The sequence below is a fragment of the Acomys russatus genome, chromosome 29 (genome assembly GCF_903995435.1).
Source record: "Acomys russatus chromosome 29, mAcoRus1.1, whole genome shotgun sequence".
In the NCBI taxonomy this organism is placed as follows: Eukaryota; Metazoa; Chordata; class Mammalia; order Rodentia; family Muridae; genus Acomys; species Acomys russatus.
In genome coordinates, this window is record NC_067165.1 from 33,826,980 (window position 1) to 33,852,296 (window position 25,317).

The 25,317-nt window shown below is 49.3% G+C and overlaps 1 protein-coding gene across 1 annotated transcript; it reads left to right on the forward strand.

Annotated features, from left to right (window-relative positions):
- The first annotated feature begins 36 nt into the window (after nt 1-36).
- Emc1 (ER membrane protein complex subunit 1) lies at nt 37-25,020 on the forward strand. Its single transcript, XM_051170920.1, has 22 exons — nt 37-143; nt 1,590-1,714; nt 2,303-2,368; nt 2,587-2,680; nt 4,170-4,298; nt 6,054-6,180; nt 6,872-7,021; nt 7,337-7,711; nt 8,218-8,280; nt 9,052-9,174; nt 10,055-10,151; nt 10,813-10,935; nt 12,348-12,547; nt 12,677-12,826; nt 13,745-13,906; nt 14,680-14,799; nt 18,468-18,605; nt 20,018-20,191; nt 21,309-21,519; nt 23,331-23,415; nt 24,498-24,627; nt 24,775-25,020. The coding sequence occupies exons 1-22, from the start codon at nt 49-51 to the stop codon at nt 24,952-24,954; spliced, it is 3,117 nt and encodes a 1,038-aa protein (XP_051026877.1). The 5' UTR covers nt 37-48; the 3' UTR covers nt 24,955-25,020.
- The last annotated feature ends 297 nt before the right edge of the window (nt 25,021-25,317 follow it).

Below are 25,317 nucleotides of genomic sequence, written 5' to 3' on the forward strand. Positions count from 1 at the left end.
AGGCCCGGTGCATGACGGGATGGGGCGGGCGGGGCTTGGGCTTCAATCATGGTGGCTGCTGTGGCGTCCGGGTTCTGGCTCTGGGTTATGCTGCTTGTCCCTGCGGCCGCGGTCTACGAAGACCAAGTGGGCAAGTTTGACTGGTGCGTACAGGTGTCGCTTCCCCACGAGGCAGGTGTCTGCATTCCAAGCATCTGTCTCCCTCCCGCGAACGGGGGAGACTGCCATGGAGCAGGACTGAGTACGTAATTTAGAGCAAGGCCTTTAAGAGCGAGGTGATTGAATGAATTCTGCACTCTGTGCAGAATGAAAACGTGACCTTCCCTTCTTCAGCTATGAAGAGTTTGAAGGCTTCGCCCCAAGAGCGTTAAGCACCGAGGGAACTCTTCTAATCCGGCCCGTGTGTGACTGTGCAGATTGCACTGCAGCTGGCGGTCTAGACATGCTTTAGGGTTTTGGTTAGGGGGTCACTGATTTCTTTCTTTCCTGTCATGTTCAATTCAGAGACTGTCAGGTTTATGATCTCCTAGGTGTCTGAGGTCACTAGCCCCCAGTGAACTTTCGTCCTCCTGGAACTAGCTGGTTTCTCAGACCTCGTGTCCTCCAAGTTCTAAAGTGTGTCCTCTTCTTCCCTCAGAGGGACACTCTGGACGCAACATGGCCTCTCCAAACTTCCCCCAGCCTGACGTTCATTCACTCACCTCTTCCTTCAGACCGTGCTTATTTCACACTGAACGACTATTTGGCCACTTAACAATTGTCCACACAGTTGGCATAAAACTAACAACAGTATTTTTAAAAAGGTCTTCATTTGGGGGGGTCCTGGTTCCAACACTCATTAGCCTTTCTGGACTTTGGTTTCCACACCTGAAAAATGGGGCAATAACATTTGCCTTATGCACTTGGTAGGGTTGTTTGGTGGCTACACAGAGAGAATAAGGTCACTTGAAAATAACACATAGAAGTCCCTGAATCTAAACTTGGCTCTACTTCCAACTTAGATCCTTTGAAGCAAACTAGACCAAACAACACCAGTCTAAATGAGAGATTCGGTCTAAATGCCACGTTTGTTTAATGTGCTTCAAACAGCAGAATTTCTTCATTGCAGCAGTGTGCAAGCGCCACTGTATTTTTCAGACCCTTAAAACACACTCCTCCCCCCAAAATGGGGGGGGGGGTTAGGGTGCGTCTTGTGGTCTGATCGATGTTTTTACTGTTTTTCTTGTTTTACTGCTCTAAAAACTGGGTATGTCTTATGATCAGGTGCATCTTATAGTCCGAAAAATATGGTATATACCTGGAAGTCTATTGGTTGTAGCTAAAAATTAATTAGGCTGAGGACTCTGGGATGTTACTTGAGTAAGTAGGTGTTACATTTAGGTGGAAGACCATTACTATTTCTCATTTATTTGTTGATAATTGTCTCCTTTTGCTTCTGAGTGCACTGCACAGACATCTTGTGTACATTCAGAGCTCTTCATCAGCACACATTTCTTGCATGTCGTGAGGAGAGATGCTGACGTGAACTGGCGATTTGTCTTTTTGTGGTGATGACCCTGCTCTGACATTCCCCCTGCACTCGTCCTCAGGAGACAGCAGTATGTTGGGAAGCTCAAGTTTGCCTCCTTGGAATTTTCCCCTGGATCCAAGAAGTTGGTTGTGGCCACAGAGAAGAATGTGATTGCAGCCTTAAATTCTCGGACGGGAGAGATCTGTGAGTGAGCCGTGGAGACAGGAGGCTCCAGGGAAGGCAGCCGAGCGCTGTGAATCTGAGCGACCCGTGGCTTTCCTTCTTTGTTGTCTCCTCTTGTCTTGTTACCTCTCAATATGTATGTTTATGTAGCTGGCCTTTGCAGTTTATTCCCTCAGTCTTTTGAAGGCCTTTAACTAAGATAATACTGCAAATACTACCTTCTATCCTGTTTTGCAGTAAAGGCTTGGATGACTGCCCCTGAGTTATCCCTGCTGCTAGCATTGTTTGTAGGAACTTAGTTTGTGACAAGAGGATTTCTATACTATCTTTTTATGAACTGGGTGGATTTTGTTAATCTTACTGTTGTTCCTTCATATGCTTGATGGGGTGGTAGTGGGATGGAGGGGCAGAGAGCCCCGGCAGGGAAAGCCATGTGCCCTGAGCCTCCTCCCTTACTATCCACGGAGTGGGTCTAGGGCATAGCAGTTAGTGGTACTCCTTATCTCCTAATTAAAGTTGGATAATGCTTTACAAATGACAGTCTCAGTCCCTCCTGGTCTCCTTGGGTCACAGTCACTCATAGTGATGTGTGGCTTTCTCATCTTTCAGTGTGGCGCCATGTCGACAAGGGCACAGCAGAAGGGGCAGTGGATGCCATGTTGGTCCATGGGCAAGGTAAGCAGAGGCCCACCCTGGACTCCATTGTGGGGTCAGCCCCATCTCCTGTTTCTTGATTCCTTCGATTTGTAGGGGATCTGATGGGGAAAGGAAATGGGGTGCTTCTGAAAGTGAAGAACAGGTACCTGCTGAAACCTGTTTGTATCCGTAGGCCAGAGGTGGGGTCATGACACACAGCAAGTTTGAGAAATGACAGTGGTCTTTGTCTCTTTCAGATGCAATCACTGTATCCAATGGAGGGCGCATCATGCGTTCTTGGGAGACTAACATCGGGGGCCTGAACTGGGAGATAAGTCTGGACAGTGGCAGGTAGGCAAGAGGCGGTGCTTCACTGTGGCTGAATGAAGGGATCTGCAAGGACCATCTGAGCCATTGGGCTTTGTTCTGTCCTCCCTCAGGGACCACTGACGAGACAGCGCATCAGATGTCCATCCTTTAAAATGTTTTTTTCTTCTTATGTGTATGGGTGTTTTGCAAGCTTGTAGGTCTGTGGACCACAGGAGTACAGTTCCTTTGGAGGCCAGAAGAGAGTGTCGGATCCCTTAGAACTGGATTCCCAGCCGCATGTGAGCCACCATGTGGGTACTGGGAATTGAACCCAGGTACTCTGGAAGAGCAACTTTTAACCTCTGAGCCATCTCTTTAGCCCCAGAGGCCTTTTATTTATTTAGTTTTCTAAAGATAGGTTCTCTCTGCATAGCCTTGGCTGTCCTGGAAATAGGTAGTCCAGGCTGGCCTTGAACTCAAAGAGATGCTTCTGCCTTTACTTCCTGAGTGTTGGGATTTGTGTGCCACCGTGCCCGGCTCAGATGCCCAGTCTTGATTTGCTTGTTCTAGCACATGTGTGTTTATTCACTGAGTAAATGAGGTTGGGGGAAGAGAATTCGGTGGGTTTTGTTAATCGAGTACCTCTTATGTGCACAGCTCTGTACTAGCCACGTGTTTATTCTGTTCCTGAACACTACCCAGTCTGACCACAATATATGAGCTTTGCATGCCATGTTCTAGGTAGAATATAATACAAAGCTTTCCATGTTTCTTCTGTTTATTTGCTTTGAGATAGGTCTCATGTAGACCAGGCTGCCCTCAAAGTAGCTATGTAGATGAGGCTGACCTTGGACTTTCAAAATAATTTTGTTTACTGTCATCATGTGTTATGTGTGTGTGCGCGCGCGCGTGCGCGCCTGGGTTCTGGAGATTAAGCTTGGGTTGTCAGCCTTGCTCAGCAAGTGCATTTCTCTGCCAAGCCATCTTGACAGTCCTAGCCTTCAGCCTCTACCTGGCAAGGGCTGGGATCCAGAGCTGTACAGCGTGCTTAAACTCCGTCGTTTAGTTCTCTGTCAGAGAACAGCTTGGACTGCTGCACAGTCTTTGCTAAGACTGATCTGTGGCCTTGTTGGCTTTAGCTTATGAATCTTACAATAGCAGTTCACTTGATTGGCACTTGGTGGACCCCAGGCGATGAGAACACTGTGAATGTGAGGCAGCTCTGTCATGAAGCTCATGGCCAGTTGTGGACATAGTTATAAGCCAACATGCCTGATAGAGGGTTGGCCTGAATCCTCTGAAATCTCAGGGTAAGGAAGATGTAACCCATAGCAGATTTGGGGGCTGGAGGGCAGTGTGCCTGAGTGGTTACAAGGCAGATTCTCAAGTCAGTAGAGCCAGGAGTAGGCAGAACTAGCATTAGGATCGAGGTGTGTTTGTTTCTTGACCCAGCAAACATCAGCGAGCAGCACCAGCAAGAGTAGTGGGGCAGCCACTCTAGCTGAAGGTCCTCACCCATACCTGTGCTCAGTTTCCAGGCACTCGGGCTCGTGGGCCTACAGGAGTCAGTGAGGTACATTGCAGTTCTGAAGAAGACAACTCTCACCCTGTATCACCTCTCCAGTGGGCACCTGAAGTGGGTGGAACATCTTCCAGAAAGGTAAGGCTGTCTCCTCCCAAGTGATGACTACCTTGTCCCAATCCCTACAGCACTCTGTGTCCTGAGGGTGCTTGGCCAGGTGCCAGCCTGTTGGCATCACATGGGAGTAGTATACTCCTGCATGTGGGCCTGAGTGGCAAGGCTGGGGCTACGTACTTAAAGTGTACTTGGAGGGGTGGAGCCTGGGGCACTAGAGCTGCCACACAGGGAGCTGCTCTTGTACATACACAGTGCTCTGGGCCTATCAGCTGCTTTTTCACAATAGTCTGAAACTTTCATCACTGTAAGAGTTGGAACTACAGGGAGGGGCCAAGAGGCTGAGAGAGGCCCAAAGTGGTTTCCAGAGGTCTTAGGGGTTGGAAGCATAAAAGCCAGGAAAGAACAGGGTGGGTAGAGGGTCAGGCATGGGTTGACTTCAGCCACTTGGAACCATTCCCAAAAAAGTTAGGGTAGGGATCAAAAGTTAAATTGCCCAGGATAGCCAAGGCCACACAGAGAAACCCTGTCTTGGGGGTGGGGGTGGGGGAGATTAAATTGCTAAAGTTAAGGCTGGAGATATGGCCAAGTGGCCAAGCCTACCTGGCATGCACAGGGCCTTGTGTTTGGTTCTTTTTTCTTTTTAGTTTTTTGAGACAATGTTTCTCTGTGTAGCCCTGGCTGTCCTGGAACTCACATTGTAGACCAGGTTGGCCTTGAACTCACAGAGTTCCATCCACCCGCCTCTGCCTCCCAAATGCTGGGATTAAAAGATGTATACTTTTGCTTGAGTTTTAGCCTTACAAAAAAAAAAAAGGTAAAATTCCTAGCTGATTGAGCAAGACTACCTTGGCCTACGTAGTGAGACCTTGGTTTTTTGTTTGTTTGTTTGTTTGTTTGTTTGTTTTGTTTTAAAAAGAAAGCAAGCAAAATATACAAACAAAAACCCCCAAAAGTCATAAGAGTAAAACGCCCATGTGTGGCTGGCCTGATGGAGCCTACAGGGCAACTACAGCATGCTTGGCCTACTCCACAGCTTTGCTCAGCCAGCTGGTAGGGTGCCCTGCACATGTGTAGGCACGTTGCATCTGTCACTTAGGAAGAGCTGCTTTATGGGGCTGGAGAGATGGCTCAGTGGTTAAGAGCACAGCCTGCTCTTCCAATGGACCCAGGTTCAATTCCCAGCAACTGGCAGCTCACAACTGTCTGTAATTCTAAGATCTGACACCCTCATACCAATGCACATGAATTAAAATAAAATAAAATATTTAAAAAAGAGAGAGATTTAAAAAAAAAAGCTGCTTTATACATGTGATGTTGATAAAAAATTCAAATTAAGGGCTGGAGAGATGGGTCAGCGGTTAAGAGCACTGACTGCTCTTCCAGTAGTCCTGAGTTCAATTCCCAGCAGCCACATGGTGGCTCACAACCATCTATAATGTGATCTGGTGCTGTCTTCTGGCCCGTAGGGATACAAGCAGGCAGAGCACTGTATATACATAGTAAATAAATAAATCTTTAAAAAAAGAAAAAGAAATTCAAATTAAAAAGAAAAGCAAGGCTAGGGGTGGGCCTGAGTAGAGGAACACTTGCCTAGCATTCGTTAAGCCCTGGCTTTAGATCCCTAAAGCTAAGGCTGCATGAGCCAAGCCAACTCCATTTGAGGGTTTTCAGCTCATGGTATCTCACTAGGAAATAGCAGCTTGGTTTTGGAAGCCCCTGGGAAAGTTCAAGTCTAAGGACTAAGCTGGTGGCCCTGTCCTCTCTTCCCTCTCTTAGTGACAGCATCCACTACCAGATGGTGTATTCCTACGGCTCCGGGGTGGTGTGGGCCCTTGGCATCGTTGCCTTCAGCCATGTGAACATCGTCAAGTTTAACGTGGAGGATGGAGAGATTGTTCAGCAGGTAGAGAGAGCATCTGGCTCCTTGTGGGTGGGAGAGGCCTTCTTTACATGGGGGTTCAAGGAACTTGGCAGGGCAGCTGCAAAAGCCACTTGTGTTCCTGATGCCCATCTGTTGCTGCTGGCTTGTCCTCAGCATGTATTTAAAGCACTTTGTTAATACATGGTGCTTTTCTGGGCTGCTTGAAAAGGTACAGAGATCTAGGTACTGTCTTTTTAAGAGCTTCTAAGGTAGGTATGAAATGATAACAGGAGGCCATGTTTGACGAACATAGTGTGGAACAACCTTTTGAGCCATCAGCCACTTACTGGTATCGATGCATTTTCCCAGTGACCCAAAAGAAAATCTGAGTACTTCCGTTTTTGGAGAATGGTGGAGGTGGGTGAGGACAGGAAGAGTCCCTTTGGAATAGCGTTTGTTTGTTTTTTTGTTTGTTTGTTTGTTTGTTTTGTTTTTATTGTTTGCTTGTTTCATTTTTGAGACAGTGTTCTATGTAGCTCCGGCCCTCCTGGGACTCATTCTGTGGACCAGGCTGGCTTCAAACTCACAGAGATCCGCCTGCCTCTCCCTTCCAAGTCCTGGAATTAAAAACATGTACTACCATGCTCAGCCAGTCACGCATTTTGAGCTTGAGCCTCTGTGGCGTTCCAGCAGTGATTCTGGTCCGAGAGGGCCCATGATGATCTCTCCACAGGTCAGGGTTTGGACTCCATGGCTGCAGCATCTCACTGGAGCCTGTGGTGTGGTAGATGAGGCTGTCCTGGTGTGCCCTGATCCCAGCTCACATTCCCTCCACACTTTGGCCCTGGAGACGGAGTGGGAGCTGCGACAGATCCCTCTGCAGGTGAGAGACTGTTCTCCTGGTCTGAGATGTCACCTGTAGGGCGTAGAAGGCCTGGCATGATTGCCCAGGGGTAAGCAGTTATCTCCCTGAGGTTGCTGCTGCCTTCCTGAGCTGTGACAGCCATGGGAAGAGCTTAGGACGCTGGCTGACCTTGTCAGGGGATACAGGCCATGGTCTCCTGGGGACCCTAAATAGGAGCTTCTGGAGCCATCTGCCCTAGTTTAGCGCTGCTCCCTGACAAAGCAGGGCAAAGAGCCATGGTCTTGATATTCTGGGATGGATTAAGCTTCTTACCTTTCTTCTTGCCTCCTCTAGTCTCCTGACTTAGAATTTGGAAGTGGATTCCAGCCCCGAGTGCTGCCCACACAGCCCAGCCCAGTGGCTCCTTCTCGGGCCCAATTCTTCCTGCAGTTGTCCCCGGGACACTATGCCCTGCTGCACTACCACCACGGGGCTGTGACTCTGCTCAAAAACTTTCCCCAGGTAACTGTAGGCAGGACGGTTGCTGGGACCAGAAAGGTCTTCCAGGACAAAGTGGTAGGGGGCAGAGGTTTTGAGCCTGGACACATTTGCCTTAAATCTCACTGTCTGGGCGCTGATGTCTCACTTTCCTTACAGGCCACGCTTGTCAGCTTCGCCACCACTGGGGAGAAGACAGTGGCTGCAGTTATGACCTGTCGCACTGAAGTGGTGAGTTCATGAGTGACAGCTAGCAGGTGGGCTTCTTTATCTCTGCTGGGAACCATGACAGTTGGAAGTCAGGGTACATCCACCTGTTCACAGGGGTGGGAGCTGCAGAGAGAGGAGTTGCCTCCTCATCTGTACAGCTTTCCACATAGTCTCTTCCTCTGCAGGAATGGGGTCCTGATGAGGCTACCTGCTCTCCCCCTAGACGACTCTGGGTTCCTATGCTTGTCAGGGGTGAGGTGTGACAATAGTGCTTGCCCATGATCCCTGCACCAGGGAGGCAGAGGCAGATAGATTTCTGTGAGTTCAAGGCCAGCCTGGTCTACAAAGGGAGTCCAGGACAGCCAAGGCTACACAGAGAAACCCTGTCTCAAAAAACCAAATCCCTTTCCCCCTAAAAAAAACCAGAAACAAAACAAAACAAAACAAAAAAACAGATTTGCCTTCTGAGACACAAGTTTCTGGGAAGGAGCCCTTTGGCTGAATATTCTCCCATCCCGTTCCTCTAGCAAAAGCCTGGCAGTGCTGGGGATGGGTCTGTGGCGAGCCTTCCTGAGACATCCAGTACACAGGTAGGCTGTGGCATTGGGTGGTGTGAGAGGCCTGGGAACACAGGAGACCACTCAGGAAAGCTCAGATCGGCTGAGCTAGCAGGTCCCCTTGACTTCCCGGCTTCAGGTAGGATCCGGGTACTTCCAGTTAGATGGTGTGTCTTGTCCTTCTCATGGCAAGATGAGGAGGTAGACCCCTGGTTGCTCTTCCTCCTTACTTCCTTTTCTGAGCCTCAGTTTCCCCATTCCGCTGGGGTCTCCAGAGCTGGCATAGCCCAATGGCGTTCTGCAGTGCACTGGGTAGCAATGAGGGGTCCTGAGAGGAGGCACACGTCTTGGACGTGGCCTCATATCCCAAGCTTTGCTTTTCTTTCTTCATCCAGAGTCATGGCAGTCTGGGAACTCAGTCTCTGTATACACTGGCTCCTTTCGGGGATGAGCTTGGTGGCTTACATACTGGATCCCTTCTCGACAGGATTTCTTTGCGTAGCCTTGGCTGTCCTGGAACTCACTTTGTAGACCAGATCAGCCACAAACTCAGAGAGCTGCCTGTGTTGTGATTAAAGGCGTGCACCACTGCTGAGCTTCTGGCTCTCTTCTTAGATGCACACTGGTTATGATCTTATTTGTGCACTCAGCAGCCTGATTTCCGCTATAGGATTTAGCTCTCTTTTCTTTCTTACTTTCCTGTGCAAGTGTTTCCCTTCTGACCTGGTTCCTTCTCTGGGGATTTGCACTGTCCTTGGAGACTCTTTGGGGGACTTCATTGTTGACTCATATATGTACCTCTAGGACCCTCTGGCTTGCTTCAACCAGACCTACACCATTAACCTCTACTTAGTGGAAACAGGTCGGCGGCTCCTAGACACTATGATTTCCTTTAGCCTGGAGCAGAAGGGCACTCGACCTGAGCGGGTAAGTGACAGCCATGGCCTTCACACTCTGTTCGATGGGCCTCAACTGTGGCCCTAGCTCTCTGAATAAGGCTCCTAGTTCTTCCACAGCTGCTGCCTGATGCTGTTGTTTCTATTGTTGTTTTAGGTTTATTTATTATTTTATGTGTGTGGGTCTTTTGCTTGCATGTATGTAATGTGTACACCACATGGGTACACGGAACATTTGATTCCCTGGGCATAGAGTTATAGATGGTTGTGAGCTGCCATGTGGGTGCTAGGAATTAAACCTGGGCATTCTGCAAGAGCAGCAAGTGCTCTGACTCTCCAACCCCACTGCTTTGTTTTGCCCGTTGTAAGTGTGTCTGAGGCCCTGCACTTAGCTTTTGTTTATGTGTTAATGCATAGGGCATCTTGGCAGTCATGTGGACTAGTTGTTACTGACCTGGTTTGTGAGTGTGCCCATTGCCCAGGGCATTTTGAGCCATGGAACTAGTTGCTGGAATTCAAACTTGCAACCAGCTCCCTGGATGTACTACTAATCTTACCTCGTGTCATTCTGGGGACAATGAATTGTGTCCCTCAGCTTCTGGGATGGGTCCTCTTTATCCCTATAGTGCAAAATCCTGGCCTGGCCTCCTGCTCACCTTGTGGGGTCCAACTGGGGCATGAAGGGCTAACAGTCCCGTCAAATACTTGCTGCCCTTCATGGACAGATCAGCGAGCGCCTCAGCTCATTGCTGTGTTGGCTCTAAAGAATGTGTACTTTCTTGCTGATGTGCAGATAAGCACTGTATTGTGTAGACATCACACCATGCCCTGGGCCACAGCCAACACCCGACCCTTTGAAACTTGGGGTCTGGAGCCTTGGAGCCATTCGTCTTCTTCCTGCCCCACTCTAGATGTACATCCAGGTGTTCTTGAAGAAGGACGACTCGGTGGGCTACCGGGCCTTGGTGCAGACACAGGACCATCTGCAGCTGTTCCTGCAGCAGCTAGGTAAGGGTCCCACACGCAGCCTTTCTGCTTCTGCCTGCTTTGAATTCCAGCCACGTGTGGTAGAGGTGGTGGGGACTTGTGCACAGGCTTGGGGAAGGTTCAAGCAGAGTGTACCCTGAGAATTTTCTCTGTTCCTCAGTTCCCTAGAGCACGAAGTAAGCTACAGAAGCTTCATCACATGGCTATTGACCTCAGGCTCATGAGCTCTTCTACATGTACCTCTGAGCCACCTCTGAGAGTCTCCTCAGGGCTGAGGGACATGGCTGACCTTTTTTTTTTTTTGGTTTTTCGAGACAGGGTTTTTCTGTGTAGCCTTGGCTGTTCTGGATCACTTTGTAGACCAGGCTGGTCTCAAACTCACAGCAGTCCGCCTGCCTCTACCTCCCGAGTGCTGGGATTAAAGACATGTGCCACCATCACCCGACCCTGGCTGAACTTTTACAAACTGGTTTCCTAGCCAGGCGTGGTGTCTCAGCCTGTAATCCCAGCACTCAGGGAAGCAGAGGCAGGCGGGTCTCTGTGAGTTCGAGGCCAGCCTGGTCTACGAAGCAAGTCTAGGACAGCCAAGGCTATACAGAGAAACCCTGTCTCAAAAAACAAAAACCAAACCAAACCAAAAACAACAACAACAAAAAACAAAAACCCAACTGTTTTCCTGTAGCTGGGAAGGTGGTGTTATGGAGCCGAGAGGAGTCCCTGGCAGAAGTTGTGTGCCTGGAGATGGTGGACCTCCCCCTGACTGGGGCACAGGCTGAGCTGGAAGGAGAATTCGGCAAGAAGGCAGGTATGAACCTAGAGAGGCTACTCCAGGGAGGGTTAGCTGCGTCTATGGACCACAGCGCCCAGGCATCCGGACTCAGCCTGATGTTCTGAAGGATTCCTGTGGCAGTCTGCAGTGCATCAGCCACCCTGTGGTCTGTGCAGCTCCACTGTTGCTGAGTCCCTCTAGTGAATGATCCTGAAGCAAAACTTTCTTCACTGAGTGTAGTTGTAGGTGTCATTGCCTGGTACCTAAAGTTGTCAGGTTCCGTGTCAGACACTTGGACCCATTGTCTCGAGTGCAGCAACCACGTGTGTCTAGAGAGACATGACTGGAAGCAGCCCTGTGTGCTGAGTGAGCAGTGGCACATCAGTGGTCATCTGATGAACTTGCCTCAGTCCTCTCCAGTCCAGTCCTGCCCTCCCCACCCCATCCACCCCTTAGCTGTCCAGTAGGCTGCTGTCGAGGGCGTCTTCTGGGCCAGGTACACTACTAGGTGTCGTATGCTTTCTTAAGCTGAGAATTAATTTGACTTTACTATCTGTTTCTGCTGCTGGACCCAGCGATTCAAGGTAAATCTTGCTTTTTGCTGCCCGTTGTGCCTTGCTTGCCCACATGGCTAGCCTTTGGTTAATTGTTTCTCTGACTTGCATCAGTGAGACACACACACTGCGTATGTGTGGGCTGTTCTGCTTGTGGCTTGCCTCTACCTCCTCTTGAGTTGAGGTTAGTGGAGAAGAGATGAGCAAACATTATTCTCGTAATGAGCACTTCCCATGCACCGGCACCTTACCCAACCCCTAGGGGATGTCATGTGATCTGCCTTTGTAATGGCCTCTGGGTTACATGAGGGCCCTAAGGTTAAGCACATTTTTCAGGGCCACACAGCAGTAGCAACTAGGACTGGGATTTTAATTCAGGCCTGTGAGACTCCCGAGACCCCCCTCAAAGTCGGGTCAAGTCGGGAGCAAGGGCGCCTTAGGAACAGATTGCAGGAAGGGATTCTGGGAGCAGGTTAACAAAGTAGAATGAAGTAGGGGGAGATGGGAGCATCATTCATGCATACACCTGCTCCTGCTGCACCTGACACCCACATTTCTCTGGCTTTGTTGTGGCACCCAGAGGCCTGTCCCTGGCCACCCCAGCATGGCTGCATCGTGCATGGCTGATTCTTACCTCTTAGTCTCCTGTTACAAGATTCTAGGTAGGCAAAGTCCTTTGAGCCAGCTAAGGAGGTTTTTGGAAGCTGCTTGGCTGTACCAGAGTGTGGACTGCTGCATCTTACACAAACTGTCCCTTGAACTTGTGGCCTGGAGTGTGAATGGCTGGCAGGTTCTACAGGAGAGGGAGAGGGAGAGGTCCCTCCTGGGAGAGCACATGCCTTCTTGCTGGACTCCTAGTCTGATGGGAGCACCTTCTTTTTTCCCTGACACCAGATGGCTTGCTGGGGATGTTTCTGAAACGCCTGTCGTCTCAGTTCATCCTGCTCCAGGCCTGGACTTCCCACCTCTGGAAAATGTTCTACGATGCTCGGAAGCCCCGAAGCCAGATTAAGAATGAGATTAACATCGACACGTTGGCCAGAGACGAATTCAACCTGCAGAAGATGATGGTGATGGTGACAGCCTCAGGCAAGGTGTGCCCCAGGAAGCAGACCTCTGGTGCAGGCGCAGGCACAAGCAGCAGGCTCACTTTGTTCCAGTTTGCAAGGATAGAGTCAGTTCAACTATTTCTTGTCTCAAGTCAGTATTTGTTTATCTTGCAGCTCTTTGGCATCGAGAGCAGCTCTGGCACCATCCTGTGGAAACAGTATCTGCCCAATGTTAAGCCAGAATCCTCCTTTAAGCTGATGGTCCAGAGGACTACGGCTCATTTCCCCCACCCCCCTCAGTGCACGCTGCTGGTGAAGGACAAGGTGAGGCCAGCCACACCGACTGTGCCACAGTGCGTTGCCTTTTGCATGTCTCACAGTTGAAGTTTCCCCCGTGCTGTGGGCATTCCATGAGAAGCTTTCGGGTTGGCAGTCTTTGGCCTGGGTGGAGGGAGCATCCAGCTTTGATGTGGAACTGACTAGGAGCCAGATCCACCTTCAGCCAGTGCTTTTTTTTTCACAACGAGGCTGTCCCTGGTAGCTGAGTGGCTGGTTTCTCTGTGTGAGAGGTCACAGGGCACAAAGCTATTATAATTTGTGTGTCAAGAACTTTCTTTTTCTTTTTTCTTTTTTTTTGTTTTTTGAGACAGGGTTTCTCTGTGTAGCCCTGGCTGTTCTGGAACTTGCTCTGTAGACCAGGCTCGCCTCAAACTCACAGAGATCTGCCTGTCTCTGGTGTGCTACCACCGCCTGGCCTGTGTCAAGAATTTAAATGGAGTTATTCTAGCTGTGTTGTGAGGTGGAGTTTCGTAGATCCTCTTTTGGATCCAGCAATTGTGAGATTGCTGAATTATTCTTGACTTGTTTTGTGGGGGGACAATGTTTCACTATGTAGCCCTGACTGGCTTGAAACTAGCTATATATATCAAGCCGGCTTCAAACTTGCAGAGAGCTGAAGGTGCTGGGATTAAAGGTGTGTGCCACTATGCCTGGCCTGGTACTCGACTTTGGTTTGCTCTTTAGCGTGCCCGGTTCTTAGCTAGACTTGCAGCTGGAAGCCGTCCAGCCTTCTCCCTTTTCACATCAGCCCAGGGGACCTGCCATCTTCAGCCAGGGTTTCTTTCCACAAAGATGGCAGAAGCAGGGAGTTCTTCGTGGCCCATTTGACGCCCCAGCATCCTACTTACCTATAGATGTGTGTCCCTTCTGTGTGGGAACCTGACTGCTTTCTGCCCATTGCAGGAAACAGGAATGAGCTCTCTGTTCGTCTTCAACCCCATTTTTGGCAAGTGGAGCCAGGTGGCCCCCCCAGTGCTGAAGCGCCCCATCTTGCAGTCCTTGCTTCTCCCAGTCATGGATCAAGACTATGCCAAAGTGTTGCTGCTGGTGGATGATGAGTACAAGGTACGTTGTCTTGGTGGGGTGGAGTCTGCAGTGTGGAGCTGGCCGTGGGAATGGAGTCTGATAAAGCGGCTAGGACGGAGGTGTCCCACATACCAGACAGCTCATGTTTGTTGTCAGACCACCCTCAGCAACACAACTGCCCTGTGAGCACCTCGGTTCATGAGACTCAGACCACCACACATCTGGCCAGTTTTTTGTTTTTTTATTTTTATTAGTTGAATTATACATATCTATGTGCACATCACGTGCAGGTATCCTCAAAGGCCAGGAGCATCAAATCCCCCTGGAGCTGGAGTTATATAGGTGGTTGTAAGTCGCCTCATGTGGGTAGTAGGAATTGAACTTGTGTCCTCTGGAAGAACAGTACATGTTCTTAACCACTGAGCCACCTCTCCAGCCCCCAGCACTGAGGTTCTTAACAGCCATATTTAAGCCTTAAATAGATCTGGTGCCCTGTTTTATGCTTAAAGCTTTCTGTAGTGGTTAAGTACTAATGGTGCTTAAGAACTGGGATTTGGCGGCTGGAGAGATGGCTTAGAGGTTAAGAGCAACATCTGCTCTTCCGAAGGTCCTGAGTTCAATTCCCAGCAACCACATGGTGGCTTACAACCACCTGTAATGAGATCTGGTGCCTTCTTGTGGTGGGCAGGCACAGGAGTGGGCAGAATACTATGTAAATAATAAATAAATCTTTAAAAAAAAAAAAAAAAGAACTGGGATTTGAGGTTTCTGAACTTGCCTTTAACTCTCCTGGGCTATATGGCTTTTTCAAGGTCACAGCTTTCCCAGCTACCCGGAATGTCTTGCGACAGCTGCATGAACTTGCCCCCTCCATCTTCTTCTACTTGGTGGATGCAGAGCAGGGGAGGCTCAGTGGATATCGGCTTCGGAAGGTAGGGAAGAAGCAGCCAGCGGCCCGTCTGGGGCGCTGTGGGATTTTTCGGTCAAGTAATGGCCTAATGCCCGTTTCAGAGTCACCCATTGTGATGCTGGGTGGGCAGCTGCTGTGAGGTGGACATGGCCCTCAGCTGCAGCCCAGGAAGGATGGATATGTCATGCCGCTTTGAGGAGGGAGGCAAGAATGAGGGTGGAGTTGAGCATTTATACAGAAATGATGCTGTTGACCGACTTGCAGCAGAGCATGTGCTTTGGCCTCTACTTCCACAAATAGATTGGCTGGCTCTGAAGGGGGTCAGCCCTTGCCAGTACCCGTGCATGCTGGCTCTGAAGTTCACAAAGAGCTGGCCTTGGCCTTGGTAGCAGGGCTATCTAGAGGGAACTTTGTGTGGTGTCTGGTCACCAGAGAGCTCCCTTCTTCTGTCCTTTACTATGCTTTGAGGGGTAAAGCAAGAACAGAGATTAGCAGCTTAGGCCCAGCCACAGAGTTAGTGGCTCAGCTTTACTGCTTACTGTGGTCTAGAACATACAATGACTGCAGCCCTGCTTTCATGATGAGGCTAGCGAGGAGGCTCAGCAGGTAAAGGCACTCACTGCCAAGCTTGACCCACATGTTGGAAGGAGAAAACTAATGCCCACAGGTTTTTCCCTGACCCCTACATATAACACATGTAAATAAGTACATAGGTAAATAAGTAAATGTACAAACAGACAACCAACATGAAACCTTGCCTGAGAAACAATTGTTGTAAAGATTTACTTATCTTATTCTTTGTGTTTGGGTGTTTTGCATACATGCATGCCTGGTGCCCTTAGAGGCCAGAACAGGTTACTGGAGCCTTTGTGACAGCAGAGCAGACTATTGTGAGCCACCATGAGAAATGAACCCAGGTCCTCTAGAAGAACAACCAGAGCTCTCAACCATGGGGCCACCTTGCTAGCTCTTACTGTTATTTTAAATGATGTATACATGTGTGTAAGAGTGCATGTGTGTAGGTGCCCGTGTGTAAGAGTGCATGTGTGTAGGTGCCTGTGTGTAAGAGTGCATGTGTGTAGGTGCCTGTGTGTAAGAAAGAGTGCATGTGTGTAGGTGCCTGTGTGTAAGAGTGCATGTGTGTAGGTGCCTGTGTGTAAGAGTGCATGTGTGTAGGTGCCTGTGTGTAAGAAAGAGTGCATGTGTGTAGGTGCCTGTGTGTAAGAGTGCATGTGTGTAGGTGCCTGTGTGTAAGAAAGAGTGCATGTGTGTAGGTGCCTGTGTGTAAGAAAGAGTGCATGTGTGTAGGTGCCCGTGTGTAAGAGTGCATGTGTGTAGGTGCCCGTGTGTAAGAGTGCATGTGTGTAGGTGCCCGTGTGTAAGAGTGCATGTGTGTAGGTGCCTGTGTGTAAGAGTGCATGTGTGTAGGTGCCCATGTGTAAGAGTGCATGTGTGTAGGTGCCCGTGTGTAAGAGTGCATGTGTGTAGGTGCCCATGTGTAAGAGTGCATGTGTGTAGGTGCCTGTGTGTAAGAGTGCATGTGTGCAGGTGCCCATGTGTAAGAGTGCATGTGTGTAGGTGCCCGTGTGTAAGAGTGCATGTGTGTAGGTGCCCATGTGTAAGAGTGCATGTGTGTAGGTGCCTGTGTGTAAGAGTGCATGTGTGTAGGTGCCTGTGTGTAAGAAAGAGTGCATGTGTGTAGGTGCCCGTGTGTAAGAGTGCATGTGTGTAGGTGCCCGTGTGTAAGAGTGCATGTGTGTAGGTGCCCGTGTGTAAGAAAGAGTGCATGTGTGTAGGTGCCCGTGTGTAAGAGTGCATGTGTGTAGGTGCCTGGGTGTAAGAGTGCATGTGTGTAGGTGCCTGTGTGTAAGAGTGCATGTGTGTAGGTGCCTGTGTGTAAGAGTGCATGTGTGTAGGTGCCCGTGTGTAAGAGTGCATGTGTGTAGGTGCCTGTGTGTAAGAGTGCATGTGTGTAGGTGCCCATGTGTAAGAGTGCATGTGTGTAGGTGTAAGAGTGCATGTGTGTAGGTGCCCATGTGTAAGAGTGCATGTGTGTAGGTGCCGTGTGTAAGAGTGCATGTGTGTAGGTGCCCATGTGTAAGAGTGCATGTGTGTAGGTGCCCGTGTGTAAGAGTGCATGTGTGTAGGTGCCCATGTGTAAGAGTGCATGTGTGTAGGTGCCCGTGTGTAAGAGTGCATGTGTGTAGGTGCCCATGTGTAAGAGTGCATGTGTGTAGGTGCCCGTGTGTAAGAGTGCATGTGTGTAGGTGCCTGGGTGTAAGAGTGCATGTGTGTAGGTGCCTGTGTGTAAGAGTGCATGTGTGTAGGTGCCTGTGTGTAAGAAAGAGTGCATGTGTGTAGGTGCCTGTGTGTAAGAAAGAGTGCATGTGTGTAGGTGCCTGTGTGTAAGAAAGAGTGCATGTGTGTAGGTGCCTGGGTGTAAGAGTGCATGTGTGTAGGTGCCTGTGTGTAAGAATGCATGTGTGTAGGTGCCTGTGTGTAAGAGTGCATGTGTGTAGGTGCCTGTGGAAGCAGGAAGAGAATGTTGAATCCCTGGGAGCTACAATTACAGTAGGCAAAACCTGACATGGGTGTTAGGAGCCGAACCTGGGTCCTCTGGAGGAACAACCAGTGCTCTTGGTTCAAATAAAGGTCCACCACTGAACCATCTCTCCAGACCCTATTCGTTTTTATTAGAGGGGGTGGGGGAGATAGTTCAGTGGTGAGGAACACTGGATGCTCTTGAAGCAGAACTGGGTTTGTTTCCCATGTAGCAGCTCAGCCACCTGTGAATCCAGTCCCAGGGGACCCAACACTTTTCTGACCTCCTGTGTTACACAAACACGTGCAGGCAAAACGCCCATATATATAAAATAAAAATAAAGGGAATAGTAGGAAAAAAAGTAAGTAATATGTAAACCCATTGTCGTTGTGAAGGACTGCATTGATATAAAGTTCCCCTGACAGGGGGAGCTCTGTGTGTTTAAGCCCAGCCCTGACTACAGAGTAAGTTCTAGGACAGCCAGGTTATGTAGAGAAACCTGTCTCAAAAAAAAAAAAAAAAAAAAAAAAAAAATCTAATGAGAAAAATGTGCACATCCCTGCATGCCATTCTCACTGTCTCTGCCAGCTGTTGGTAACTCTGTGAGCATAGCTGTATGGACACATGTGCCCCGTCCCCCCATCCCCTGTCCCCAGTCCCCCTTCTTATGCTATCTCTTTCATTCTTAAACAGAGACTTCCAAACTTCTTCCCTAGCCTTGTTTTTGTGTGCGTGTATACATGTGTGCGAGGGTGTGAGTGCACATGTATAGTGGCTAGAAGACGTCTTTGGGTGTCCTTTCTAGAGTGCCATCCACCTTGTTTTCACTTTGTGGGTGTCAATGGGCTGGGGCTCACCCAGTAGTTAGGCTGGCTAGTCAGTGGGCTCAGAGACTCTTCCATCTCCATTCTCCCAGTGCTGGGATTGTAAGTACAGCTACCACCAGATTAACTTTACCTGGGTCTGGGAATCACACTCAGCAAGCACTTCATTGCCTTATCTATCCATCCAGCCTCAGCCGAGTTGGTTCCTGGTCCTTGGAGCACACAGGCCTCGGATACGGCACTGCAGGCTGGGTCAGCTGTGGGATGCCTCTGACTGACTGGCCTGGCCTAGCACCTAATCACAGGTACTCTTGCTCTCCCTAGGATCTCACTACAGAACTGAGCTGGGAGCTGACCATTCCCCCAGAAGTGCAGCGGGTCGTCAAGGTGAAGGGGAAGCGCAGCAGCGAGCACGTGCACTCCCAGGGCCGGGTGATGGGGGATCGGAGTGTTCTCTACAAGGTGTGAGGCCGCGGCCTGCCAATACAAGGCCGGTCTTTATTAAAATGTTGTTTGTTTGTTTGTCTGCTTTTAATGAGACAAGGTCTCATTATGTAGCCCTGGTTGGCTTGGAACTCACTTTGTAGACTAGACTGTCCTTGAACTCACAGAGATCTGCCTGTTTCTGACTCCTGAGTGTTGGTATTAGAGTTATGAACTACCATGCACTTAGTAGTATTACTAAGTACTTATTATATTATTACATTATTATGTACACGTGGGAATAGGGCATATACAGTGGCATGCATGTGGGGGTCAGAGAACAACTTGTGGGAAGTGGCTATCTTCTTTCCTGGGTCCTAGGAATCGGACTCAGTTTGACAGGAGGCTTGGAGGCAGGTGTCTTTACCTGCTGAGGCATTTCATTGGCCCAAGTAAGGCTTTAGAATTGTCAAAGTGTTGAAATTCTGGTCAAGTCATTTGCTTCCTGTGTATATTGACTTGCTGTCTGTGAAGTGTGTGTGTGCCATGGATGTATGTACTCAAGGCTTCTGTCATGCTAGGAGGAGTATTCTGCCACCCAGCTCTGTGCCCAGCCTATGCAAATACATCTTCCTCTGGCTGTTCACCCTCTTAGCTCTTGCTGTGTGGTCCACCCAGTTAGGTGATAGGTTTGTTAATAGCACAGGCACGACTATCGTCTTCTGGGGCTAAAGTCCATCAGAAATTTCATCAGAAGCTGGGAGTGGTGGCACACACCTGTAATTCCAGCACTGGGGAGGCAGAGGCAGGGGGAATCTCTGTGAGTTTGAGGCCAGCCTGGTCTACAAAGTGAGTCTAGGACAGTCAAGGCTACACAGAGAAACCCTGTCTCAAAAAACCAAAAGAGAAGGAAAGAAGGAAAAAGAAAGAAAGATAGATAGATAGATAGATAGATTGATTTATTTCACAGAGGTGATTTGTGGTCTGCAAACTACTTAACAGGAAGGTGCCACATTTTTAATTGCATGACTCAGGAGGCTGAGGTGGGAGGATTGTAAATTTAAGGTCAGCTTAGATTACATAGTGATACTCCGTCTCAAAAAATAAAAAATAAAAAAGGGTGGTGATGAGCAAGACGGCTCAGCAGACTTGCATTTGGGTTTAATCCTCAAAGCCCACTGTGGTGGGAGGGGAGAAAGATGGCTGCGTCATAGGTTTTGGAGAGGATTAAAGGACATGCTAGCACTTGGTGTGGCTCCAGTCCTGGGCATGTGCAAAACAAGCACTGAGTTGAGAAACTACATGGGGCGCAGTTTTGCTCACAAGTACTGGTTCTTCTGCCAGGCTGCTGAACTCCATATTGACCTCAGATGCCAAGGCTTACAGGGGAGCCAAGCATGTGGCATGCTGCTGTGGTTCCTAAAGTTTGTCATTGTGGTTTTTCTCCCCAGAGTCTGAACCCCAACCTGCTGGCTGTGGTGACAGAGAGCACTGATGTCCACCATGAGCGCACCTTTATTGGCATCTTCCTCATTGATGGTGTCACTGGCCGCATCATCCACTCCTCTGTGCAGAAGAAGGCCAGGGGTCCCGTCCACCTTGTCCATTCAGAGAACTGGGTGGTGGTAAGGAGTCACTGCCACACACAGAGTGCCCAGGAGGTCCCTGAGTCACGCGTCCTTTCCAGAAACAGCAGTGCCTTTGTGCTTGCTTGCTTGCTTTCTTTCTTTCTTTCTTTCTTCTTCTTTTTTCTTCTTTTTTTCTTCTTTCTTTCTTTTCGTCTTTCTTTCTTTTCTTTCTTTTTTTTTCTCTTCTTTTCGTTCTTTCTTTCTTTCTTTCTTTCTTCTTTCTTCTTTCTTTCTTCTTCTTTTCTTTTTCTTTCTTTCTTTCTTTCTTTCTTTCTTTCTTTCTTTCTTTCTTTCTTTCTTTTTAAAGATTTATTTGGGTATATAAGCACTCTATTTGCATGTACACCTGCAGGCCAGAAGAGGGCATCAGATTTCATTATAGATGGTTGTGAGGCACCATGTGGTTTCTGGGAATTGAACTCAGGACCTTTGGAGGAGCAGTCAGTGCTCTTAACTGCTGAGCCATCTCTCCAGCCCCTTTTTTGCTTTCTTAAGAGTCCAACCCCTGGGAGACAGCACAGGGTCAGACAGGGATGGGACCTGGGCAGCAGGGCTGCCTGCTTAGAGTGCTGTGCTCTTTCAATTTTTTTTTTGTTTGTTTGTTTTTCGAGACAGGGTTTCTCTGTGTAGCCTTGGCTGTCCTGAACCTGCTTTGTAGACCAGGCTGGCCTCGAATTCACGGCGATCCACCTGCCTCTGCCTCCCGAGTGCTGGGATTAAAGGCATGTGCCACCATGCCCGGCTGTGCTCTTTCAATTGACTGTAGGTCCTTGAGCTGATCTCGTGAGCTCTCTGGTTGCACTGTGCAGTAAGTACAGCAGTGGTCTCCTCGGGGCTAGCTCAGGACAGTGCATCTCATAAGCACCCAGAGGGTGGCTGCTGTTACTCCGACTTCAGAGAACATTGGTAGTTCCTGTGTCATGGACAACTTTGGACAACCTAGACAAAGCTGTCATGGAAGTTAATAAAACTGCAACAAGGAAGTAGAGCAGGGACCAGCTGGGCCTTTTCCTTTGTGGTCTGCAGCTGCTGTGAATGCATCTATCACGTAGCTAGCCTTCCCTTTCCAGTTCATCTGGCACTAAACCCAGATTGCCTCCCCTTCTGCCCACAGTACCAGTACTGGAACTCTAAGGCTCGACGCAACGAGCTGACGGCCCTGGAGCTCTACGAGGGCACTGAGCAGTACAATGCCACCGCCTTCAGCTCCCTAGACCGTCCCCAGCTGCCCCAGGTCCTCCAGCAGTCCTACATCTTCCCTTCCTCCATCAGTGCCATGGAAGCCACCATCACCGAGCGGGGCATCACCAGCCGGCACTTGCTCAGTGAGTGTCGGGAGGAGGGCTTTGAAGTGAGGATGTGCCGCTTCTGTCTGCCTGGTTCAGCTTTGCCTTTGCTCAGTCCTTGATTCTCCCTTTGGTGCTTTCTCCCAGCTCAGAAACCCATCCCTAATGTCCTTTATTTTTAGCTATATATACTTTTTTAGGTTAGCGTACAAAATAATGGGGTTGCCTTAGGCATTTTCATATAGCTGTGCCATTATTCTTTGTTCTTATTTACGACCTCCCCCCCCCCCCCCCCCGCTGGTCCTCCCCTCCCTCTACAAAGTCCTCCTTCTACTTCCATGTGTTTGGACTTCTCTTTCTCATCTCTCCAGCATCTCTTCCTTTTCTTTCGTGGTCCTTTCTGCTTTTTTGACCTCAAAACACACACACACACACACACACACACACACACACACACACACACACACACACACACACACACACACATCCTTCTGCATATGAGAAAGTGTGGAGCTTGCCTTTCTGTGTCTGACCCTTCATGCCATTCTCTGTTGTTTGAGACAGGATCTTACATTGCCCAAGGGGGCCTTGAACTCCTAGTCTTCCTCCACCTCTTGAATGCCCAGCATTCTGATTGTTTGTTTTTTAGACAGGGTCTTTCTACAGAGCCCTAGCTGTCCTGGAACTCACTATGTAGACCAGGCTGGCCTCAAAACCTAAAGATTCGTTCCCTGCCTTCCAAGTGCTGGGATTCAGGGTGTGCATCACCGTGCCTGGCCCTAATGTCTTTTTTTTTTTTTTTTTTTTCCAAATTTAAAAAAAGATTATTTTATTTGTATGGATGTTTTATGCACAAATGTGCACTACATCTATGCCTGGTGTTCAGAGAGGCCAGAAGAGGGCATTGGATTCACTGGAACTGGAGTTACAGGTAGTTACATGTAGTTGTGAGCCCATGTGGGAGTTGAGAATTGAACCTGGTCCTGGAAGGACAGCAGTGCACTAACCTTTGCCCACCATGTCATTCTTTCTTTTGTTTGGTTTTTTGTTTTGTTTTTGTTTTCGTTTTTGAGACAGGGTTTCTCTGTGTAGCCTTGGCCATCCTGGACCCGCTCTGTAGACCAGGCTGGCCTTGAACTCACAGCAATCCACCTGCCTCTGCCTTCCGAGAGCTGGGACTAAAGGCGTGTGCCACCACCGCCCGGCTCCCATGTCATTCTTAACACAGTCTTTGCAGACTTATGTAGAAACGAAGAGCTCATTTGGTATAGTCTAAGATTAGGACTCAGTGATAGTTTACTCAGTTTATCCAAGGTGTTTGGGACTCTTAGCTCTGACAGGCATGGAGTGTTGCTTGTTTCAGTAGGAGGAAGCCAGCTCTGGGCATCATAGAACCTTTGATCACCATCAGGAAACTGCTGCTGTCTAATGCTTGGTCCTCTGCATTCCTGGCTGCATTACTCAGAAGCCCACATGGCCTCAGGCTAACAAGAATGTGTGAGGAAACCAGCGTCTTTATGTCAGGCACCTTTGTTCAGACCCATGTGTATTATTGTTTTGCTGTTTGCAGTAGTTTCACTTTGATTATTTAACAGGACCTTGATGACCTGTTTTGTTTTTTCAAGACAGGGTTTCTCTGGGTAGCCTTTGCTTTTCTAGACTTGCTTTGTAGACCAGGCTGGCCTCAAATTTACAGAGATCTGCCTGCCTCTGCCTCCTGAGTCCTGGATTAAAGGCGTGCACCACCATGCCCGGCTTTCCGTGCCCCCCCCTTGTTTATTTTAAACTTTTTATCGTAAACTTCTCATCCAGGATTGGATAAATGTGAACCTTCATCTTTTCCCGTACAGTTGGGCTGCCTTCTGGAGCAATCCTTTCCCTCCCCAAGGCCTTGCTGGATCCCCGGCGCCCTGAGATCCCAACAGAACAAAGCAGGTGAGACTGCTGTGGGCAGAAGGCTGTGACTGTCAGGACTTAAAACAAAGGTAGTGCTCAGTCTGCCATGCCAGGGCTTCCGCCTCCGGAGCTGATGTTTGGGTGGGAAACATTAAGTAACAAGCAAAGCCAATGGTGTTATTTACTGGTAAATGTGAAGGAGGCAGCACAGCCATGAGGATGTCAGGGGTGTGTGGGGGAGAATGTGAGATCAAGCCCTGGTGATCTGAAGGTGGTAGGTTCTTGCTGTGCATGTGTCTGAGGGAGAATGTTCCAGGCAGAGAAAACAGCACCAGGGCCATGAAGTCTTGTCTGTTGAGTCTGATGGCGCAACTGCAGTGGTGAGGGATGGGGAAAAGGAAAGGAAGACGGTGAGGAAGGGACAGGTCGTGTGGGGAAGCCTGGAGCTTGTTGCCTATGCTCTTGCCCCCAGGAATGTTCCAGCTATCATTTCTACCGTCTCCTCCCCTAGAGCCTACAGTCTTTTCACTTAGGGACACCCAGAAGGGTGGGCATGGGAGGAACAGGAGTATGGCTAGGAGCAAGGGAGCAGCGAGTGAATGAAGCGAGAAGAACCCTGGACCCTTTTTGAGGATGAGCTGGACTGAGGCACTTGTGTGAAGAGCAGGAGTTGCCAGTGACTCAGTGTGCTGGTTTGAAAATGGCCCGCCTTTCCTCTTCTGGTGTGCAGCACTGGCCAGCGTGTGATGTGCTCTTTGTTTGGTTTTTGAGCCAGGATCTCAGTGTAGCACAGGCTGGCCTTGGGCTTTGAACTTGAGGCAGTCCTCTTGTCTCAGCTTCCCAAGGGCTGGGATTTCTGGGTATACAACCCCATGCCTGGCTGCTGTTTGTGTTCTTGCCAAGTTTAGAACAACTTAGAAGTCTTCCGCTTAACCTTATTCTCCAACCAGCTTTCCTTACCGCCCTTCACCACCCATTGAGCTGCTGTGTTTATGACAGCCTAACTCAAGTAGGCCTCAAAGGAGATTCAAGGTTTGATGTATGTCCTGGGACGGCAGCCAAGAAAGAGATCCCTTTACAGCAGCAGCGTTTAGCGTCCCTGCTCTCACCTTGTTTTGCAGAGAGGAGAACCTGATCCCGTACTCTCCAGATGTCCAGGTCCATGCAGAGCGGTTCATCAACTATAACCAGACGGTCTCTCGGATGCGAGGCATCTACACAGCGCCCTCAGGCCTGGAGTCCACTTGTTTGGTGAGTGTTCCCATGTGGCACCTGCAGTGGTGTCTTGTGCCCTGAGGTGCCATCTCCTTCCTGACTGAGTCTGAGGTGCTGATGGCTCACTGGCTGTCCCCACCCCCACCCCCACCCACCCTAGTTCTCATTCTGTCCGTCTTTCAGGTCGTGGCCTACGGTTTGGACATTTACCAAACTCGGGTTTACCCATCCAAGCAGTTTGATGTCCTGAAGGATGACTATGACTATGTGCTAATCAGCAGTGTCCTTTTTGGCCTGGTTTTTGCCACCATGATCACAAAGAGGTTGGCACAGGTGAAACTCCTCAATCGAGCCTGGCGGTAAAATGGAAGTGTCCTGCCAGAGTGGAGCCTCGGAGAAGAGGGTCCGCTAAGGGGATATGGCCGTGGATTGGTGGATTGGTGAAGTTGGGTTGGGCTCTCGTCTCACTTGAGTCTGGGGGAAGAAGATGGACCTTCACGTAGAACTGCTTTGGGAATACAGTGACGCACAACCCTTGTGGCTACCCACCTCAGCGAGGATCTCCATGCATCTGCTCCACTGCTCAGTTTCCTTTTTATGTCCACCCATGGATGTTCTGGGTTTCATTTTTATTTTTGTTTTTTGTTTTTTCCTTTTATGACACCTGGCTTTTCTCTTCTGAGGCTGTTTAAATTGACTTTAGTTAGCCTTTTGTGTCTTTGGTTT

Coding starts and splice junctions, on each gene's coding strand:
- Emc1 (XM_051170920.1), top strand. CDS start 49: ATGGTGGCTGCTGTGGCGTCCGGGTTCTGGCTCTGGGTTATGCTGCTT. Junction 12,827..13,744: donor CGCTGCTGGTGAAGGACAAG/GTGAGGCCAGCC, acceptor TGCCCATTGCAG/GAAACAGGAATGAGCTCTCT. Junction 13,907..14,679: donor TGGTGGATGATGAGTACAAG/GTACGTTGTCTT, acceptor GGCTTTTTCAAG/GTCACAGCTTTCCCAGCTAC.